The 18,587-nt window shown below is 36.0% G+C and overlaps 3 protein-coding genes across 5 annotated transcripts; 1 reads left to right on the top strand and 2 right to left on the bottom strand.

Annotated features, from left to right (window-relative positions):
* Positions 1-161: 161 nt before the first annotated feature.
* LOC143902311 (general transcription factor 3C polypeptide 1) lies at positions 162-11,083 on the bottom strand. 2 transcript variants are annotated; one of them, XM_077415094.1, is made up of 15 exons: positions 10,844-11,083; positions 10,455-10,648; positions 9,346-10,237; positions 8,514-9,153; positions 7,359-8,208; positions 6,862-7,107; positions 6,063-6,341; positions 4,812-5,744; positions 3,418-4,453; positions 2,583-3,124; positions 2,180-2,471; positions 1,607-1,835; positions 1,342-1,534; positions 1,029-1,125; positions 162-492 (listed from the first exon to the last, which is right to left on the bottom strand). In XM_077415094.1, exons 1-15 carry the CDS (start codon positions 10,923-10,925, stop codon positions 371-373), a joined length of 6,627 nt encoding a protein of 2,208 aa, XP_077271220.1. In that variant the 5' UTR covers positions 10,926-11,083; the 3' UTR covers positions 162-370. The 2 variants fall into 2 exon arrangements, with proteins under 2 accessions (XP_077271220.1, XP_077271221.1); XM_077415095.1 differs by having other exon boundaries at positions 1,607-1,826; positions 10,844-11,081.
* A 240-nt stretch (positions 11,084-11,323) lies between these two features.
* LOC143902312 (protein CNPPD1) lies at positions 11,324-14,130 on the top strand. Its single transcript, XM_077415096.1, has 5 exons — positions 11,324-11,763; positions 12,003-12,096; positions 12,646-12,851; positions 12,934-13,062; positions 13,187-14,130. The coding sequence occupies exons 1-5, from the start codon at positions 11,719-11,721 to the stop codon at positions 13,973-13,975; spliced, it is 1,263 nt and encodes a 420-aa protein (XP_077271222.1). The 5' UTR covers positions 11,324-11,718; the 3' UTR covers positions 13,976-14,130.
* An 83-nt stretch (positions 14,131-14,213) lies between these two features.
* LOC143902313 (uncharacterized) lies at positions 14,214-17,744 on the bottom strand. 2 transcript variants are annotated; one of them, XM_077415098.1, is made up of 6 exons: positions 17,034-17,744; positions 16,428-16,553; positions 15,451-15,477; positions 15,095-15,162; positions 14,830-15,033; positions 14,214-14,680 (listed from the first exon to the last, which is right to left on the bottom strand). In XM_077415098.1, exons 1-6 carry the CDS (start codon positions 17,398-17,400, stop codon positions 14,597-14,599), a joined length of 876 nt encoding a protein of 291 aa, XP_077271224.1. In that variant the 5' UTR covers positions 17,401-17,744; the 3' UTR covers positions 14,214-14,596. The 2 variants fall into 2 exon arrangements, with proteins under 2 accessions (XP_077271224.1, XP_077271223.1); XM_077415097.1 differs by having other exon boundaries at positions 15,451-15,492; positions 17,034-17,743.
* Positions 17,745-18,587: the final 843 nt, after the last annotated feature.

The raw sequence follows: 18,587 nt of genomic DNA, 5'->3' as shown, positions 1-18,587 counted from the left end.
ATTGGTTAACCTCGAGCTTGCACGAGTCTATCCGCCAATTGCCGTCCGCGCCGAATTCGCGGCAACTCCCGGATTGGTTGTACCTTCAATTCGCGCACGCGTGAAAAAACGCATCGGGACCTAACATGTTTAATTTTTCGCAAGAAAATTTCACATATAACTCTTTTGTTCAATTTATTTATTACATTATAATTAATAATATTATAATGTTTCATAATATTATAATGTGATTATATTACTAGTAATATAATTAAATTATAATTATATTAAGTTCTCTACAATGTACTTTTATTATAATTTTTACACACTATTGATAGTATTGATAAAATGATAAAGTACTTATGTACATATAATACAGATGTACATATAATTATGGCATAAAATCTGCGCTGTACGTCCTCGTACTCAAAAATATACTGAACTTCAATATAGCATCTATGGTAGATTCGAATACTACTTCATCCTCGGTAGACCAGCCAATGTCATCTGCAGCTAAAAGTAAAAAAGAGAAATATTAGTGAGAGTTTATCATGACGAATCTGATGTCAGATTAACAGGAAGAAACAAAGTAGTGTACATCATAAAACATCAGAAGTTGTGAATAATTTACTTGAGATTGACTGTGTAACATTTGTAGTAAAATTAAATCGTATTATATAAAATTGCCCTTATTGCAAAATAATTCTGTAAATTGTGTAAGATAAGGAAGCAAATTATTAGAATTCTTAAATTAATTAGAAGATGAATGTCTTAATATTCGAGAAATATCATCAAGCTAGATATTTTGTCAATTTTTTATAAACTAGCATCTGCTTACCTTTAATTACAGAAAATAGAAATTTAATTTTTAAATATGAAATGATATTTATGCAAAGAATAGAATATTTTGAGAGCACCATAGACAGCATATGATGTGTAATGTGTAATATATAGAGAATGTAAATGTGCCACTGATGGTACAAACATTAATTAACTATCAAGTAATAGGAATCCAAAGATTTCCAATCTTAGTAATAATAATTACGTACTTAGATTAATAATATTAATTACAGGCGGTGGAGAGAACAGAGTAACGCGCGTTTTCTTCAAGAGTTTACTCTCTAAACATCCCAACTTGACCAGCATCTGCAAAAAAAAATTATTTTAAAAATAAACATTTTGCATTAGACAATATAAAAAAAGACAGGTTCGTACTTTTTTTTTCAATAAGTTGTCATACAAATGTAATATTTTGTAATAATTTATGTCCAATATACATATAAGATCTAATAGAGCAAGTCTCTTCAAGACTCCAGAAATACTGATTTATCAATTTCGATATAGACAATCGATAAAACAAACCTCGAGCAATTCACGCGTATGAAAGGGTTGTAGAGCAGGGACGAATCTGTTTTGCACTTTCGACATTGTGAGCCCGGGATGAAGCAAGCAGTAACTTAGAACCGCGCCCAACATTCGATCTAAAACTTTGCGATTCAGCACGCCGTCTATACGTATCCATGGCTTTATCAGGACTTTTATTTTCTCGGCAGTCCTGAAAGAGAACAATTCATCAGTTTTGAACGACTTCTGAAAATTTTTCTCGTTGTTCTTTCTTAATACATACGTGAAATCTAGTTGCTGCGCAGCAGGTTTGTACACGTCCTTTTGTGGAAGTAAGCGTGTCTTTTGTTTGTGAATTCTTTTTCTCGTACGTGAACTACTTTCCCCATTGATCTCGCTGTCTTCCTTCTTCTCGTCCTCATTATTTAAGTCATCGTCCGTTTTTTCGTTTTTCTTCTCTTTGTTTTCTTGGTTGTCCGATGACGTGGATGCTACCGTACTATCTGTTTCATCTGCCATATATTTATTCTAAGCATTAATCTTAAAAGACAATGTACTAAATATAGAAACTTAATCTATTTAATAATTCAACAAATTTTGACCGATTTTTGCACAATGTTACTCTTTTAAACTTTATAATACGAAACTGTAGTAAAGCGTAAAAATATAAGAGTGATACAATCAAAATAATATTTTTATAAGTATCTCCATTATAATAAAATTTTTCAAATGGGATAGAATCCGTAATATCGAAATCTTATAGAACTTGTCAAGGATCGAAGTGCTCGTTTATAAGTATGAGATGAGTACATCAGCAAAATATGAAATTATAAAGTGAATGACGTAACAATATTACGTTTTTTATTTGTATTTCCTTCAGTGTGAGGATTTGTATCTTTCGCATCCCTCTCAGTGTTTGTCTCGGCTGTTTCTTTCTTCTGCATTGTGGCATATATACTGTCCTTAAACTGTCCTAGAGATTCTTGTTCAAGGCGATGTATCTTGTAGGAATTAATTAACCAAGGATCCACGTAACGATGATGAATATAGCGTGGTTTGGTGACGCCAGAGCGCAAAAATATATGATTGTCTACTAAAAGCGAAACAACCTTGTACAAATCTTCTCCTTGCTCAGCAAAGAATTTATCCTGGACAAGAGAGAAGGAAAGCAATGCTTGTAAAAAATGTTAGCGATTGAAAGTTAAAATAGAAAGAGAAAGGCAACAAAAAAATTGCTCTTTCTATAAAGGATAAATTACCAGTAATTCTTGCGAACAAACGCCGATTTCTTTCCTCTCCTGGACAAACTCGTGCACCGCGTCGACATATTTCCAGTCAACTGCTATTTCCTTCTTTTTCGTCACGATCTCGTTCTTATAATCCGTATAAGAGATAATCTTCTTCGGAAAAATGGCAGTCCGATTTAACCCGTCCAGAAAATCATTTACAGTCTCGATCTTCAGCGGCACTAATTGGCTAGGCACCGAGTGACCTTTAAAATTCTCAACGTCCTTTGATGGCGCGGATGTTATTGACGGTGACGTTTCCAAGCTATAAAACATTCTGAAGCTATTGACTACAAAGTATTCGTGCGCGTGATGACTGTCGGTTACCGAGAGATCGTTCAGCTCTTCTCTCATCCTCAGCATGGCTATTCTAGTATATTTCTTCTGAACATCGCTTGTATCTTCTATCTTGCAAGAATTGAAGTAGTTCGTCTCAGGCGACACTTTCCTAATAATTTCGCTGACACGTCGAGGAACCGAAGTCATATCAATTATGCCCGGCTGCATTGAAGAAGCTGGCAATTAAAACAATATATTTTTATTATTTTAAAGAAATCAATTATAAAGTTTGATTGAAAATCACAGTATAATCTAATACATATAAACTATATACATGTATAAACTATTTGACTTAATTTATTAAATGCCGAAAATTATCAGACATGCTAGAAACATCGAACATTTAAAATTTAAAGTAGTAAAAAAAGTAACAGATCTTCAACGAGACAGTAGTAATTCAATCGTAAATATTACAATAGAAATAATTATTTATAGGAATAAAAAAATTTATCATAAAAATGTAATATACCTTCTTCTATCATCTGCTCCTTTAATTCGTTCATCGGATTAAGAGATTTGGAGCTATTCGGAAGTACTTTTTCGATGCTTTCGAGATCTTCGTACAATTCCTCTTCGAAAATTTTTGATTCTTCGTTTTCTTCCGAGTCCTCGAAATCCGTTGAATCTTCAGAGTTTAGTCTTGCTCTCTTCAAGACCTGCTCTTCGTAATCCCTGGAATCCTCCTCAATATTGGCAGATCTTTTTCTTGATAAACGACTTGCACGAGTTTTCTTCCCACTTTGCTCGTGAGAACAATCCTTCAGATTCATCTCTTCGCGTTTTTCGCTTTCGTCAAGAGATCGGTTTTTCTCGAGCGATGTATCTTCATTTTGCTGAGATTGGTTCTCTTGTTTTACATTAATTTCCTCGTTTTTACGAGAGATCTTCGACATAGGTTCTTCAGGCTCATCGTTCTCGATACGTCTCTTTTTTTTCAAAGAATCTTCTCGTGTTTCATGGGAAGCTTCTTCCGTTGCAAGTTCAGAAACTCCAGGGTTCTGAGCATCAATGTTCTCAAATTTAAAGCGATAAAGTCTGGTCAAAATATCCTGGTATCTTTGGGCAGCTTTGAAATAGGTCTCGTCTTTGCCTTGGTATCTCGCGTCCAACATAATGATTTGGTCCGGCATCTCAATGTCGAAGTCGATTTGATCGCGCGCTAAAAGATCATGCATGATGGTGACGATGCCACTGGAAACTGGGATCTCAATACCGTTAAATTCTGTTTCCTGGCTCTCTGAAGGAACGTTGTTTGTCTGCTCGGAATACCACTGCAGTAATTTCACGAAAACATCGTAGGACTCTTTGAAGACATCATAAGTCCACTTGGTCTGGAACTTGTAGATGTAATTAATACTGAGTTGATACTGCGAGCTGCTCATCGGCATGTAGTTCCCGTACTTCTTAATAGTCGCCAAGTGGTGCTTCTTTATAGTCACCATCTGATCCGATCTGATCTTATTCATTGCTTGTTTCAAAAGGGCTTCTGAATAGTGTTGGTATACCTTTAACAAAAAGAGCTACTATGAGTACCGACCAAAAAAATTTTTGCAACACAATTAAAAAATTTTAAGAAGTTGTAAGCAACAATATAAAATTAACACGTTAGTTATATGTATGTTGCATAAGTACTACCTAAATTCTATCTAAAAGTAAACGATAGATATCTGAAAAAAGTAATTAAAATTAAAAAAGCACGTTATTTGCTAAGCAATATTTATTAATAAATTAAAGGAAAATGAAATGCTGATTTTATATTGTTCAGCACTTAAAAATTTAATTGCAATTTAATTTTCAAGACAAATGTACTTTAAAATATTATGTCTCATAAATAGAGTATTCTATATTACATGTCGATCATACCGTGAAGAGCTGATAAGCCCAAGAACGTCTGTCCTTTCCACAGCACATGGAACTGTGTATAACAGCATTGATAGTCGCCGAATGAATATCATTCATGTTTCGCACATCCTTCGTGAAGCCCTGATTACGGTGCGACTTCGTCGGATGGATCACTTCGAAGAGAAGATTAAATTCTTGTATGGTCTTCGGCATCGCCATATGCTTCTTTGGTTTAATTTCCGCAATGTCGTAATACTTCTTAACGATATATCCGACAAGCTCCTTGAAAACATCCGTTAACCGCTTCTCGTACTCCGTCGAGCTCGAACACTCGCCCTTCAATCTGTCCATGGCGCCGCCATATCGCCTATCGATAAACGGGTCTTGTTTGATCTCCTCGACACCCAGCGTAACGCTGTTCACCGTTCGTTGCTGTCGCAGCATGTACACCAATCGGCGTTGACAGGCGCGTGAAGTCTTGTTGTACGAGTTGTAAGAGAACGTTCGCAATACGTCTCGTATCGCTATGAAACTAACCACTTGCTTGCGCGGGTTTGGCGATAGGTAGGTCGTTGCTACTTTGCACACCAGCAGGATATTGTCTTCGTGTGAGTCCCACTCGACCCGCAGCTTATTCATCCGTTGCATCGCCCGATAGTCGTCCTCGTCGTATTTGAGCTTTCGTACACTTTTCTTGCGCGGCATCACATGCCGCACGAAGGACTTCTGCCTGGTGGACTGATGCGACGGCAAGGCCTCGTTCTTCCGTCCGGCGGTGCTGAGATGATTGTATACCTTTTTCCGCAATTCGGTCGCGTTGACAGACGGCGGTGGTGGCGGTCCCGAGATCTTCTTCAGACCGTCGTACTCCGTGAACCTAACTGGCTTTGCTTGAATTTTCGATAGATGCAAATCTCGTTGGCCTGTCCTGGATTTTCCCTGATTCTTAGAAGTCTGATAACAAAAAGAATATTTCACAAATAACGTCGATATATTTTGTAGGAAATATATCAGAGTACAACCTGATACGTATATTGATATTGATGAATAAATAAATCTCGGATTGGATAGATTTATAAATTTAAAAAACTTATATCTAGAATATTATCGGATATAAACTAACAGGATTTCTGAGCGGAAATACTTGTTACTTGATATAAAAATATTTATTATAAAAATTACCTTTTACTTTAAATTTAAAAATCCCAAAAGAGAGATGTTCTTTTCAAAGCGATCACTTTCTACCATGGATTTCTTTCATTTATTTCTTACCTGTTGATGTACAGGATAATTATTTGACCAGTTCCAATTGCGTTTCAGATGCGCGAAGAAAGCTGAGTCGATACCAGCCGCTCCTTTACGATCTCCGGGAACTGCACCGGTATCTCTTTCTGCGGCTTCTTTGGGACTGCGTGCTGCGACCGCTTCTATCATGGCATTCTTCTTGCTTAAATCCTCAAGTAAAATATCTTTGCCGTGCACCACCAGCCTACCGCCAAGTAGAGTAGTAACACAAATATCACACATATCACACCAGTAGGTCTCGACGGTCTGCAAAAAAAAACGCAACATTACTTCCAACTTTTTACTCGATTAGTCCTCAAAATACGTAGATATCTTGTTATCGATAGAAAGTTTTTTTGTTTATTCCTTTTAATTTATTCAATCTTGGTTTTCCAATGAAAAGTATGACTTTCTTATAAATGTATTATTGTTTGTTAATTACAAAAATTTTATTACGTTCAACATCATATTGATATAATAAGAAACAAAGACATATATCGAGAACGTGAATAATCAGTTTGAGATAGATTATGCTAAAAAAGTGATTATTGATACACATGAATTGAATCTAATAATCAAGATATGATATTTTCTAAACCAAAGACTAATATAATGATTTTTAGCATTCTAAACAAAAGTACTTTTCGGAATAAAAGGCAAAGATCATATTTGGTCTCACAATGTTTGAAGAATTAAATTTATTTTATAAAAAAAATTTAGAACAAAGAATTAGAGATTTAATCTATTTCTACAATATTTTTTTAATAGTAATACCAATCAACAGTACCTTTGTACAATCGAAGAAATACTTATACACTGGGTATGTCTTGTCTTCGATCTTGTGATAGCCTGGTGCCGAAGAGGTTGTATCCATCAATTCCGTGCGCCGGTTCACATAGATAAACACTTGATCTTTGTCTTTCAACCGCTGTGGACCAAACTGCACCAGGCCGATGTAACCCAATCTGGTTATGGTATCATGGATATTAAATATATACTTCCGCGCATGCAAAAGAGTATTTCGTATGGTGACCTAAACATTAAAAAAGAATAATTAAAAAAGTAAATATTAGTAACATAAATTCATATCATAGAAGCCATTAATGTGGTGTCAATAGAATAACTCGCATTCAAATTCTTGATCTTCGAAGATCCGAGTTTACATCTGACTTTTCAGCTGATTCGTAAAGAAATAAAGATCACGATTGCTAATATCCAAAACTGTTTATTCGAATTGCATTGTTAATCTTTCCATAATGTAAAATTCTTAAGTCTCAAACTCACCGGAAGGTTCTTAACAAGGTAATGTTTCCTGATCGGGTGATTTAAATAGAGCTCCAGCTCCGGGATCATGAAGGTGATATTGTGTACCTTGATGAAAATCGACAAAGGCAGCCCTAACAGAACGTCGCACATCAGCGCCCAACCTTTGGACCACCCGCTATGTTTAGGCAAAGGCGGGACAAACATCTTCCAGTTTATTTCCATGTTGTAAATAGTACTGAACTCCTGAACGAGATCGTCGCTGATTTCATATCCGTTAGACCTGAGAATTTCTATCTGCTTTTGCTGAGATAATTTCGGTATGCCAGGATGATCGTAGACCAGGTAAAAGAGCAGAACATGGATCGTCTGCATCCTGAGGAATTTCGGGCTAAGACCGTAACGTTTGCCAGCTTTAGCATCGTACTTGTAGTTTGCGGAATATTTAGTCGCTGTCTTGTTGAGCAATCGTCCCTTAGAACCTGATGACTTGTCCGCCTTATCCTGCTTGTCCTGCTTATCCGTTTTCTTTGCGAGCATCTTTGCTTTTTGAGACGCTAATAAGCAGAACTTGACCTTTGCTTGTTCGACAGCTGATTTAATCACGGTATGATCAGTATCGATGTTAGGATCGCAAATAAACATCAAGTTCTTCTCACGTCCATTTGCGCTCAAGGTCAATTTGATGTTCTTCACCAGATTATCCTTGGCAAGTTTCTGCAACAGTCTGATAAGAGACTTTTTATCGATCCTCACGTCGTAACCCTCCTTATCTTCTTCCTCGTAGATCATCTTCATGAGTTTCGCTGTGTCGTCAATCACTTGGTGTTCTTTCACTGCTTCGATTATCATATTGGCACGCCTTAACAATCTAAACATAATAGAAAATATTTAATGATATTGATATTTACAATGAAAAAATCTCTGAGCGCTCGCATTTCTAAATTATAAAAGAAAATATATCCGAAAAAGTTACGCGAAGATAAATAAGATCAATTTTGCATATATCACAGGAAAATATAATTATATGCAATAAAAGTTAGATAGCATTTATATTCTTTTTTCATTGATATGTATTTCTCTGGCAATAGTGATTTAATCTATTTATTAATTTAAACTTATACTTTATACAGCATAAGTATATTTGCTTATTGTATATAGCATATTTGTACAAACCTGTATGTAATATTAACATTTTTTGTCTCGCTTTGTACGACTTCCATAAAACCGAAAACTTCGCTAACTCCTTCAGTGCGAATAGGCTTTTGCGCTATCAAATTCGTCTTTATGCTATTATAAAACGACGTGGCTTTGGCATCATTCACGATTTGCTGTATAGACGTGGAAATATCAAGCTTCGCTTTCTGTTCCTTCGCGTTGATATCGGAACTCCTTGTCTTCATTAATAAAGATTTTGACGTTGTGCACTTGTATTTAGGTAGGAATTTTGACAATCGGTAATTGCGCAAAATTCTATTGACGACGTAGAACAAATTCTTTAATTCCGTTTCCTTCCTAGCATAATTTACATCAGCATATTTATCCTCTTCTTCATTTTTATCTTTATCAATAACCGTATCAACATCCATCTTATCAACGCGATGACTATTCTTCGTGAGTTCCTTAATCCTGTGTATCTCTTTGTTGAATTGCTTACTCATTTTGCTACTTTTTTCAAATTTCTTCGAGACGTATTTTGTAATCCTTTGCCGGCCCATATCGTGCAAGTACGTTGCAACGATACGTGACTTTACCATATTCCTCAGAAATGATCTAGATTGTAATCTGGTGAGACCCATCTCCTTTCCCAAATAAGCTAAAAATTTAAATTAATAATAATTCAAAATTTCCTAACTTCTAATCCTCTAACTTCGCCTATAATTTAAAAATTGAATAACGAAAACATAGTGTATATTAATTTTGTAATATTACAATAATTTGAATAAACTTCATATCTCGAATAACAAAATTCTAAAATAATTACAAAAATCTAGGATTTACTACTGACCTTGAGATACACCTTGCGATTTATTAGCTTCAATAATAACGTTTGCTTGCTTCAGATAAGGAACATTAAACTTATGATTAGACACATCCAATTCGAGGATGTCTTCATCGTCATCCTTCTCATCTTTGTGCCACAGATCAGCAACATCGACATCCGGATACAGCACCTGCACGACTCTAATTGTTTTCTCCTTCGAAGGATCTTGCTTTTGTCGCCACTCATTGGCTTCTGCGTTAGGATATAAAGTTCTATATGGCACGCAGATGTCTGTCTTCACGATTTTTTGAAAGAAGGCAGTTTTAAACAGTTTTCTGATAGAATTTTCGATTCCGAGCTTCTTCTTAATCTCGTCGTACTCAGCCACGCCGTTTTCTTTGGATCGTAAAATATCGAGCACTTGTTTCGCCAGGTAGATCATCTTCGGCTTTCGTTCAACATAGAAGCGTGGCAAATGCAACAGACTACCACTGCCGCAATGGCGTCCGCTTCTCTGATGGTGGACTTGCTTCGTAATCAACTTGTGGTGCAGCAGAAACTTTCGGTGATAGAACAAAGACTTCGGATCCTCTTTGAGCGCGGACAAGCCAGGCTTACCTTGAGTAACTTCGCCGTGGTAACGAGCTCGACCCACTCGCTCCAAGAAGCAATAGCGCACAAGTGCCAGTTCCAGTGTTGGACTTACGTAGTTACCCACCAAAGCTCGTGTCCTAACTTCCTGAGATGCCACAATCACCAAACTTAGTCCATACTTTTCTGTCACCTCATCCAAACTTGCATTCTTCACCTCGTCTTTGATATCTTTCCTTGTATTATATGTGGAGCAAGATCCTCTCACACCTGCTTTAAAATCTTGGACAGGATGGTGAGGATAAATATCTGGCGGAATGTTTGGCTGAAATTAGAAAAGTAAAAAGGATGTAACAAGAATTTACATAATAAAAAAACAACAGCTAAATTTGAAATAAAGAATTAAAGTATCGAGAAATCAAATTATTTGTAATTACAAAACTTTATAACTTAATTTATAAGTTCAACATTCCATGGAACTTGATAGAAAGAACATTTTACAGAAAATCATGTACGTATTATTACAATATCAGTATACTCACTGGCTCGAGTATAATGCCAAGATCAGGATGTACAAACTCATAACGATCAAATATCACAAGTGGCTTTCTGGGTGTTTCCAATTTGTAAAACAGAAAGTGCTTTATTTTTCTGCATATTAACCATACCTGTTCCATGAAAGGCTTAGCCAATGGTAGTGGATCATTGAGTCTGTTTGCTAATCGCAACCACAAAGCTATAATAAATAGATAAAAGATTAACATGCAAACTTGAATTATTAAAAATAAAGCACTGAATCGGTAAGATATATACTTAAAAACAGTAGTTAATATAACAATTCTGCAAAATTAAATAAAAAGTCGATAAATTATTATAACAATCTATGTAATATTTTATACATTAGAATGATATAAAATTAAGGTGAAATTACCTTGTAAAGTAATACCATCTAACCCTTCTAAAGCAACCTCGTCCATGATTGATTCCACTAAATTAGACGATGGATAGGCCATGCTTCAATAATAACGTTAACAATGCTGCACCTAAACGTAATAAATCAGTAATAAATACAATAGCTGTTTTCAAAGCAGCTATCAAAACACGTGGCTTTATCTGGTCAAAGAGTAAACTCTGGATCTGTTTTGTTACTTCTGTTCCTTGTAGGTACAGGACTTTACACTTCCTGCACTTGAAGTGGAAAATAGAAAAGAAAAAAAACAGATAAAAAAAGTACAAGTCAAAAAGTTTAGCTACAAAAAACAAATCTCAAAATTACGTGGGAAATATTAGGTTTTTTTTGTAGAATTTTTATAATAGAACTTTAACTTTTTGCTAAACTTTTTACACTTTTAATCTTTTCTCTTTTTTCTTTAAACACCTAATTTACCTATTTTATTTAATTTTATTTAATTTTGCAGCAACAGTGCAGCATAAAGCCACAATTTCGTGCGAGCGAAGAAAAACTGGCATATTTTGCTCGAATTTAGCAATAACCTCGACTGTTGCAAAACGACGATTCGTTCCGCTGGCTCCGGTCGGCGCCCGTTATCCCGTTACCTCGTACAATACGTTCCTGATCGGGGATGAGTTTCTAACCTAAATTTTCGTGCGCGCTACTTGAGGTCGGAGATACGCTACACGATAGGTGTAGTTGGTTCAGATTCTTATCATTGCAAGGTTTTACGTCATCTCGACGAAGTGATTACCTGGATTACATTTTACGGTGTCTGCTTTCGTCGTGAGGAAAATATCGTAAAAATATTACAGAGAGAGAGTTTATGGTGAGATTCGCGAGGACACTCGACAATGACGAACAGCTGGCGAGGCACGAATGTGCCAGCAAGTTCGAAGGTAAATCTTAAATGTTCAGTTTTACGAATACTTTCGTATTCGAGACACGTCAATTTTCAATTCCAAGCAAAATTTTGTGTGTGTTCGTAATACTTGAGCAACATTTTTTTGCATGCTATATATGAAAACATAATTATCAACAGCAATCAATTGAATAGATCTTGAGAATTATTCCACTTTCTTCCATCGTTGGTTGATAAACTGATGTCCTTGATACATTTTGTTTGCCTGTTTTGCAGGATCTGGAACATAACGAGTTTATGAAACGTATAAGAAAGTCATTATATTACTCCAAGTTGCCAGTGATTAACTGCTTGAGTTTACCGGTTACAGGTCAGTATAATGTTGGATTGTAAACACTGAAATAATTAAATCCTGATGATGTATGAAGTTAATTTGTTATCCTATATCTATATTAATAAAACATTATTTGCCAGTCACAAATATTCATCTAATAAAAATCAAAGAGATTCGCAATATAACACTTTAATGTGCCGCTTAACAAGAAAGTCTATATTATTAAATACTCCTTATATCTTTAATATCTTCTGAGAGAATATTATGATTTTTTGTTACCTAAATACAAATCTCTCTTTAGAAAAGAAAAATTTAAAAAGCAAAGCACTTTGAAATAATTGTCGATGCTTGTCTTTAGTTTTATTTAGCTATATTTATATCTGACAGTGTTGTTTGTGATTACTTTAAGTAGCATCCTGTTTAAAATATCACAATTTTACTTTCTTAAGAATGACAGACATTCAAATTAAGACAACGGATAAACGCTTTATATTTTTTATACATACAACTTGATGAGCTTAATTCAGTGCTGATGTATATATTAATAAAACGCGATTCATGAATTGATCTTTTTCGTATTTTCAGAATTGGCAGCCGAACTTTTTACGGAGGTAAAGAGTGGTCATACGTTGGAAAAACTTGATGTCGAGGAGGCAAGCAGGATATCTAGAAATGCGTGTGTTTCCCCTTGCTCGCTTGTGTTGGCCTTGCTATATATTGAGAGATTAAAGAACTGTAATCCGGAATATCTTCATCAAGTAGCGCCTTCTGAGCTATTTCTGGTTTCTTTGGTAATTGATCGTTTTGATACATCAATAATTGGAACACTTTTAAGTGCATCATTCAAGTGCATTTTTTATCAATAATTCTTAGATGGTGGCCAGTAAATTTCTGCACGATGATGGCGAAGAAGATGAGGTTTTCAACAAGGAGTGGGCAAATTCAGGACAAGTGACTATATCTCGAATGAATAAATTGGAAAAGGATTTTCTTGCTGCAATCGTAAGCAATGCATCTTATATAATTATTCTTTTTAATTACAAAACTTACATTATCTCAGTTTGTCATTTAATTATCAATTGACAACTTGTCATTTGTTAAAAGGTAATCATTTTTTATGCCGCAGGACTGGACGGTATTGGTGCAGCACCAAGATTTTTGGGAAAGGTTGCAACAATTGGAAAAAAACGTGGCGTATCGAGAAGTGCACAAACGAAGATGGTGCACGTATACAGAATTGAGCTGTTTGATGAATTCCGTTCAGTTGATTAGAATCGCACAAACTCTGATAAGTGTCTCTTCGATCTGCCTGGCGACTTATGCCGCCGGATTGGCGACTCTCCTGGGATCCACTCTGGTCGCCAATTTTATCGTGCAAAGTTGCTTACCCACGGCATCGTCTAGTTCGAGGCAACCGACGAATCTGTCCATGAATCTCGCAACGGACCGTAATCTCATATCAACCGACCTACCTGATTCGTTGATAAATACGCGATCCCAGGAGATTAACGGCGACGGTCTTCCGATTTCCGGTTCCGAGAACGTTGTCGGTTACTCTGCAACCGCGGAAATCGACAACGACGACGAAGATACAGGCAGTTGGAAATGGTGGCTAAACTCGACAATGACTTGGCTGCCCGAGTATTGTAACTTAGAGAGCAACGTCGAGGTTGTAAATTCTACCAACAAATTATGCGTTACCAATGTCGACTTCTCGTTCAATGCAACGCAAGCTATGGACATAAAACAGATGGAGAAAACAGGGAAAAAGGAGGATTTTGCTCCGGAGGACTATCGCCGCAACGTAAATTGGAAGGAAATACTGGATACAACCTTAAACTGGCTGGTAGAACAAAACCGGAAACGATCGCATTACGAAAGTGTTTTTCAATCACCTGAATTACAAATTTATTAGCTTGCTGATAAAAACCTGCCTGTTACACAACCTTTTTTCAGAGGATATATATTTACATATAAACAAACCTATATTTTTTGTACTAACTTTTTGCAATGTAACGTTCGATACTAACAAATCTGATTTTCTCAATAAATATCTGATGTCGCGTGCTATGATGTTGTTTTATAAGTTTTATAGTTCTGAAGAGATGATTACATGCTAAGCGAACGAATAACGAGCAGTCTCTTTGGAAGACTGATATTAAAACAAGTTTTTATTCTAGTTTAATCTCTGAGGTCACACATACATGCTTCTTTTTTAATTGCTTACTTAAATAGCACTGGATCAAAGCTTCGTTAAATACAGTAGGTTAAAAAACCTATTTCAGCCGTTAAAAAAACAATTGTTGCGCATAAACTTCGTTCTATACACAGTTCTCTATACTATACATTCTATACATTTATATATTAAATACTTTGTAATATCTTTTTTTGAATCGTGTTATTTGCGATAATTGAACGTTAAAATTATAAAAGTTTATAGACATTTGTAAAACAAAACGCTCATTGTGGGATATTTGTGGCTTGTTCTACATGTTAATTAAATTAATTCGTTGTTCAGTCATTTTTTTAAGATAATTCAGCTACCGTTGCGGAAGAGTGCGGCTAATGGTATAGGCGTCATGCCAAGAATGCATCCAATTGTAACACCGATGACCCGACCCTATATTGAAGGAAAAAAAGATGATCTTGAATAATTTTGCTAAAGAAATTTATGATTTTTAATTATCCTAGAATCTTTTTTGCGTAATATTCAATAATAAAATAAATATATTACAGTAAAATGAAATCTAATAAGGCAACAAATCGTACCACATTCGCGGCTATCCGTGTCCTAGGTAGTCTCAGTTGTGCTAGAGTTAACTTGGGCGCTTCGATACCGATTTTCTGGACAAACATTTCAACATAATGCACCGAGCCGATTCCGATGACATCGGACACCGTGTTACCCAGCGCTGCCGCTGCCATGGTGGAGATCGGAAACCTTTGGTTCAATATCAACTCGATTTGATCGCCCTGAAACATCAATCTTAAAAGTCGGCACGCAGTGGACAATAGAAGCCTGTAAGATACGTACAGCAACGATCATGATGAAGTTGTCAAGAAAACCAAACCCGACGAACGGAATTGCATTCGCGATCGCGACTGCAAAAATACAATAATCGTCTCAGATTATTCGTTTGCACTTTTAACCGGAAATCTAAATTGAAATCTAAATTATATACGTATGTGAAACTTCTACGTATATTTTGTCTGCTTAGAAGTTTGTTAAACTAAAATCTATATAACTTGCAATAATAAATTTTATAATGTAAAACAGTACTTAATTATTGTCTTGCGAATAGCAAATAGGAGATGGATAAAATAGAAGCGCGACCGATTGCTTGCTCGCGAGTATATAGACGGTTCTTTGACATGGAAAGCAATGCATACCTAATACCAGGTCTTTTGTGGTTGGTTCTGCAACGTGTTCAACTGTAACAACAAAAGATTCGATCTAAATCCACAAGTTAATCTTGTTTAACTGCTACACAGTAGCTCAATGAAACTAGCAAATACTGTATGCAGTATAAAGTAAATTTTTTTCATTGTTCATGAACACCGAAATTGTATATTTTATGTGATGTATTTTTTAATAAATTTTAATTAAAAAAGGAATCTTAAGAAAATTCAAGCAAAGGGAAAAATTTGTCATACGAGAAAAACGAAAAAATTCCATGATTAAAGAATATGTTTAACAAATTTTTATAAAAAATAATCATTTTATGCAGAACAATTCTATACAATTTAGGATGAAAAATAATCCGAATAATTACTTCAAGAACAAAATTTACCGGAAATACTGCGAAAGAAAATGTGAGAGAGATAAGTCCATAATTGAAAAATGTATTTGATTAAAAAAGCCAATAAAAATTAATTTTTATGGTGGAAAAAAAGTCACTTCAAAAACGAGAGAACCGTAAAAAAGTGTCCAAAGTATTACCTAACTGTGGCACTGTGGTTGACCATGAAACATCCAAAAAGTTGTGTCAGAATAGAAGCAGGCAAGAGAGTTAGTGTAATTAGAAAGAGACAGAGAGAAACTGAGGGTAAGAGAGAAAGAGAGAAATCGAGAAAAAACGAGAAACTTACAGAATAACATCCATGGAGATCGCATTGCAGGAAAAAGATTCCATTATATCCAATGATACCATTAAATAACAGTCGAGGAGGGTTAATTTTATTTTACGAGATCTATAGGTAATAAATCTAAGTTAATGTTCATAACGCTTCGTAAATGTAACAAACTGTTACATTTGCATTAAAGATATTTCATCGGCCTGTACTTTTTTTTTTTTTTATATAGTATCGATGATCCAACAAATGCACGGCATATATGATTCAGATGATAAGAACAGCAATGTCCATACCATACTTGTTGTTTAACCAATCGTCTGGCATAGGGCAATAGGTTCCCGTAGGATCCACCTCGCCCAACGACGGTATATTGGTAGGTCTACCAAACTTGCTCCTCCATCGGATAGCTGCCAGTTGACCTGACGTAAAAAGGCAAAAGTCCAAGAATTTATTATTGATTTATTTATACACGTATAAAGCTGCATATACAAAAAATCCATATCTTTTCCCCAGCAACCCTGGTGAAAAAATTTCTCATATTTTAGATTTATGAACAATTCTGAAAAAATATGTAAAATTTCTCAGATACTTTTAGAAATAATTGGAGGATTTTTGGAACATTTCAGTAGGTATCTGTATTATTTATTCAGATTTCTGCAAAGATGTGTATTGGAAAAATCTGAAATATTTCATTATTATTTCATCTAAGTTTTCCTGAGAAATGCTCCAATATATAATAAATCTGAGAAAATCTTGGAATTTTCATAAAAATTTTGATTAATAATATGAAAAATTCCGAGACATTTTTCCACCAGGGAATATATCCCTCTGAGCATTATTCTTTTAAGAAATCGTTTTCTACTACGTTACAAACTTATTGGAGCAAGCAATGTGCTTACCTTCAAAGCCAGCCTTCTCCTCCTGCGATTTGTACTCTTTCAGCGCTGTCAGGAACATGCCACGCTCCTCCGAGGTGAGCTTCGACACCAGCTCCTTCGCCTGGTGCTTCGTCAGAGCGTCGACGACGGCGTCGGAGGAGATCGGAGTCCTCGCGGAAGAGAACGTCCTCGAGTTCCCGCGGGGCCAGCCCAGGACTCGCGAGACATCGTCGACGCGCAGCGACGCGGGACCCCGTTGTGACAGCGTGTCGCTCATCAACATTTCATTGCGGCTGGAGCAACGTGGTTGCTTGACAGTGACACTGAGCCGCGCGACGTCCCTCGGGATGAACCCTCGTCGACCAAGCGCCGTCATCGACAGGCACATCTCGTTCAAGGTATAAAGGAACGTGTCGAACAACGGAACGGTGACTCACCCGTCGACTAACGTCGTCGAACTCCTACGTGTCCGTTCTCTTTTTATCGAGAGAACAAACCTCTTGAAAAGCATCCGGATCCAGCGCGATCCGGTATGCGCGGGAACGCATTCAAGGACCCAATCCAATGACATCAGACTCTGACAGATGATAGATAGAAGATCCCGATCCACGCCAGTCCTGAGCCCATGCCGCCCATGCGCAGTGAACTGGCAAGGCCCACTGAACCATGGTTTGCGTCCATGCTAATGGTTCGTGTCCGAACTGGCCAGCTGGACGAGCTGGAGGAGATATTCTGGCCGCCGCGGCCGCGCTCGGCCAGCCCGGCGCGCTCGGCAAGCTTCGAGCGAGGAGAGATGAATATATATATATATATATATATATATATATATATATATATATATATATATATATCGCAAATATAATTAAATAAATATTAATAAACATAAAATTTAAAATTTGTAAGGATAATATATAAATACTTATAGGTAGCACCTATGCGTTTCAAATGTCCACTCGAGAAACGTTAAAGTAAATGTTTAATTATTTTCGGGTTCGGAGAATCTGTAATAGATTCTCAAATGTGAAATTTGACCAGAGACAGTACATAAAGTCTTACGGCAAAACTTTGTCACTCGCTGTTCTATACATCATTGCAAGCCACATAAAAAATAAATAAATAAATGAATAATAAATATTGAAGTGAAATGAACTTTTAGTGAAGTAAACTAATTATTTAGTCGAAGAGCTGACGACACTTTTGGCCAAGTGATTTTGTAAAATATCCTGAGTGACCAATTAATTATTATCAATATCCGATAAAAATTGAAACTTATACTATGACTTGAAAATCTGTTTTTTTTTTCACCTGCGTACTTCAAATGAACGATTCGATTAAGTAAAGACAGAAGAGTTGTCTAACGAGTGACAACAGGATTTCTTACACGCTTAGCCCTCTAAGGGCGGTATTCATAGTCGGATCTTAATTTAAGATCGTCTCAAGTACGATTTTAAGATGTTATGAACCAATCACAGAGCCGTATTAGCATCTTAAGATATTACTTAAGACGGTCTTGAAATAAGATCTGATTATGAATACCGGCCTAAGCGTGGCCTTTTTTTTTTTTTTTTTTTTTTT

This window comes from Temnothorax americanus, unplaced genomic scaffold (assembly GCF_048541705.1).
Source record: "Temnothorax americanus isolate GAGA-0224 unplaced genomic scaffold, ASM4854170v1 Scaffold4, whole genome shotgun sequence".
Classification (NCBI taxonomy): Eukaryota; Metazoa; Arthropoda; class Insecta; order Hymenoptera; family Formicidae; genus Temnothorax; species Temnothorax americanus.
This window is presented reverse-complemented; position numbering and strand designations above follow the sequence as displayed.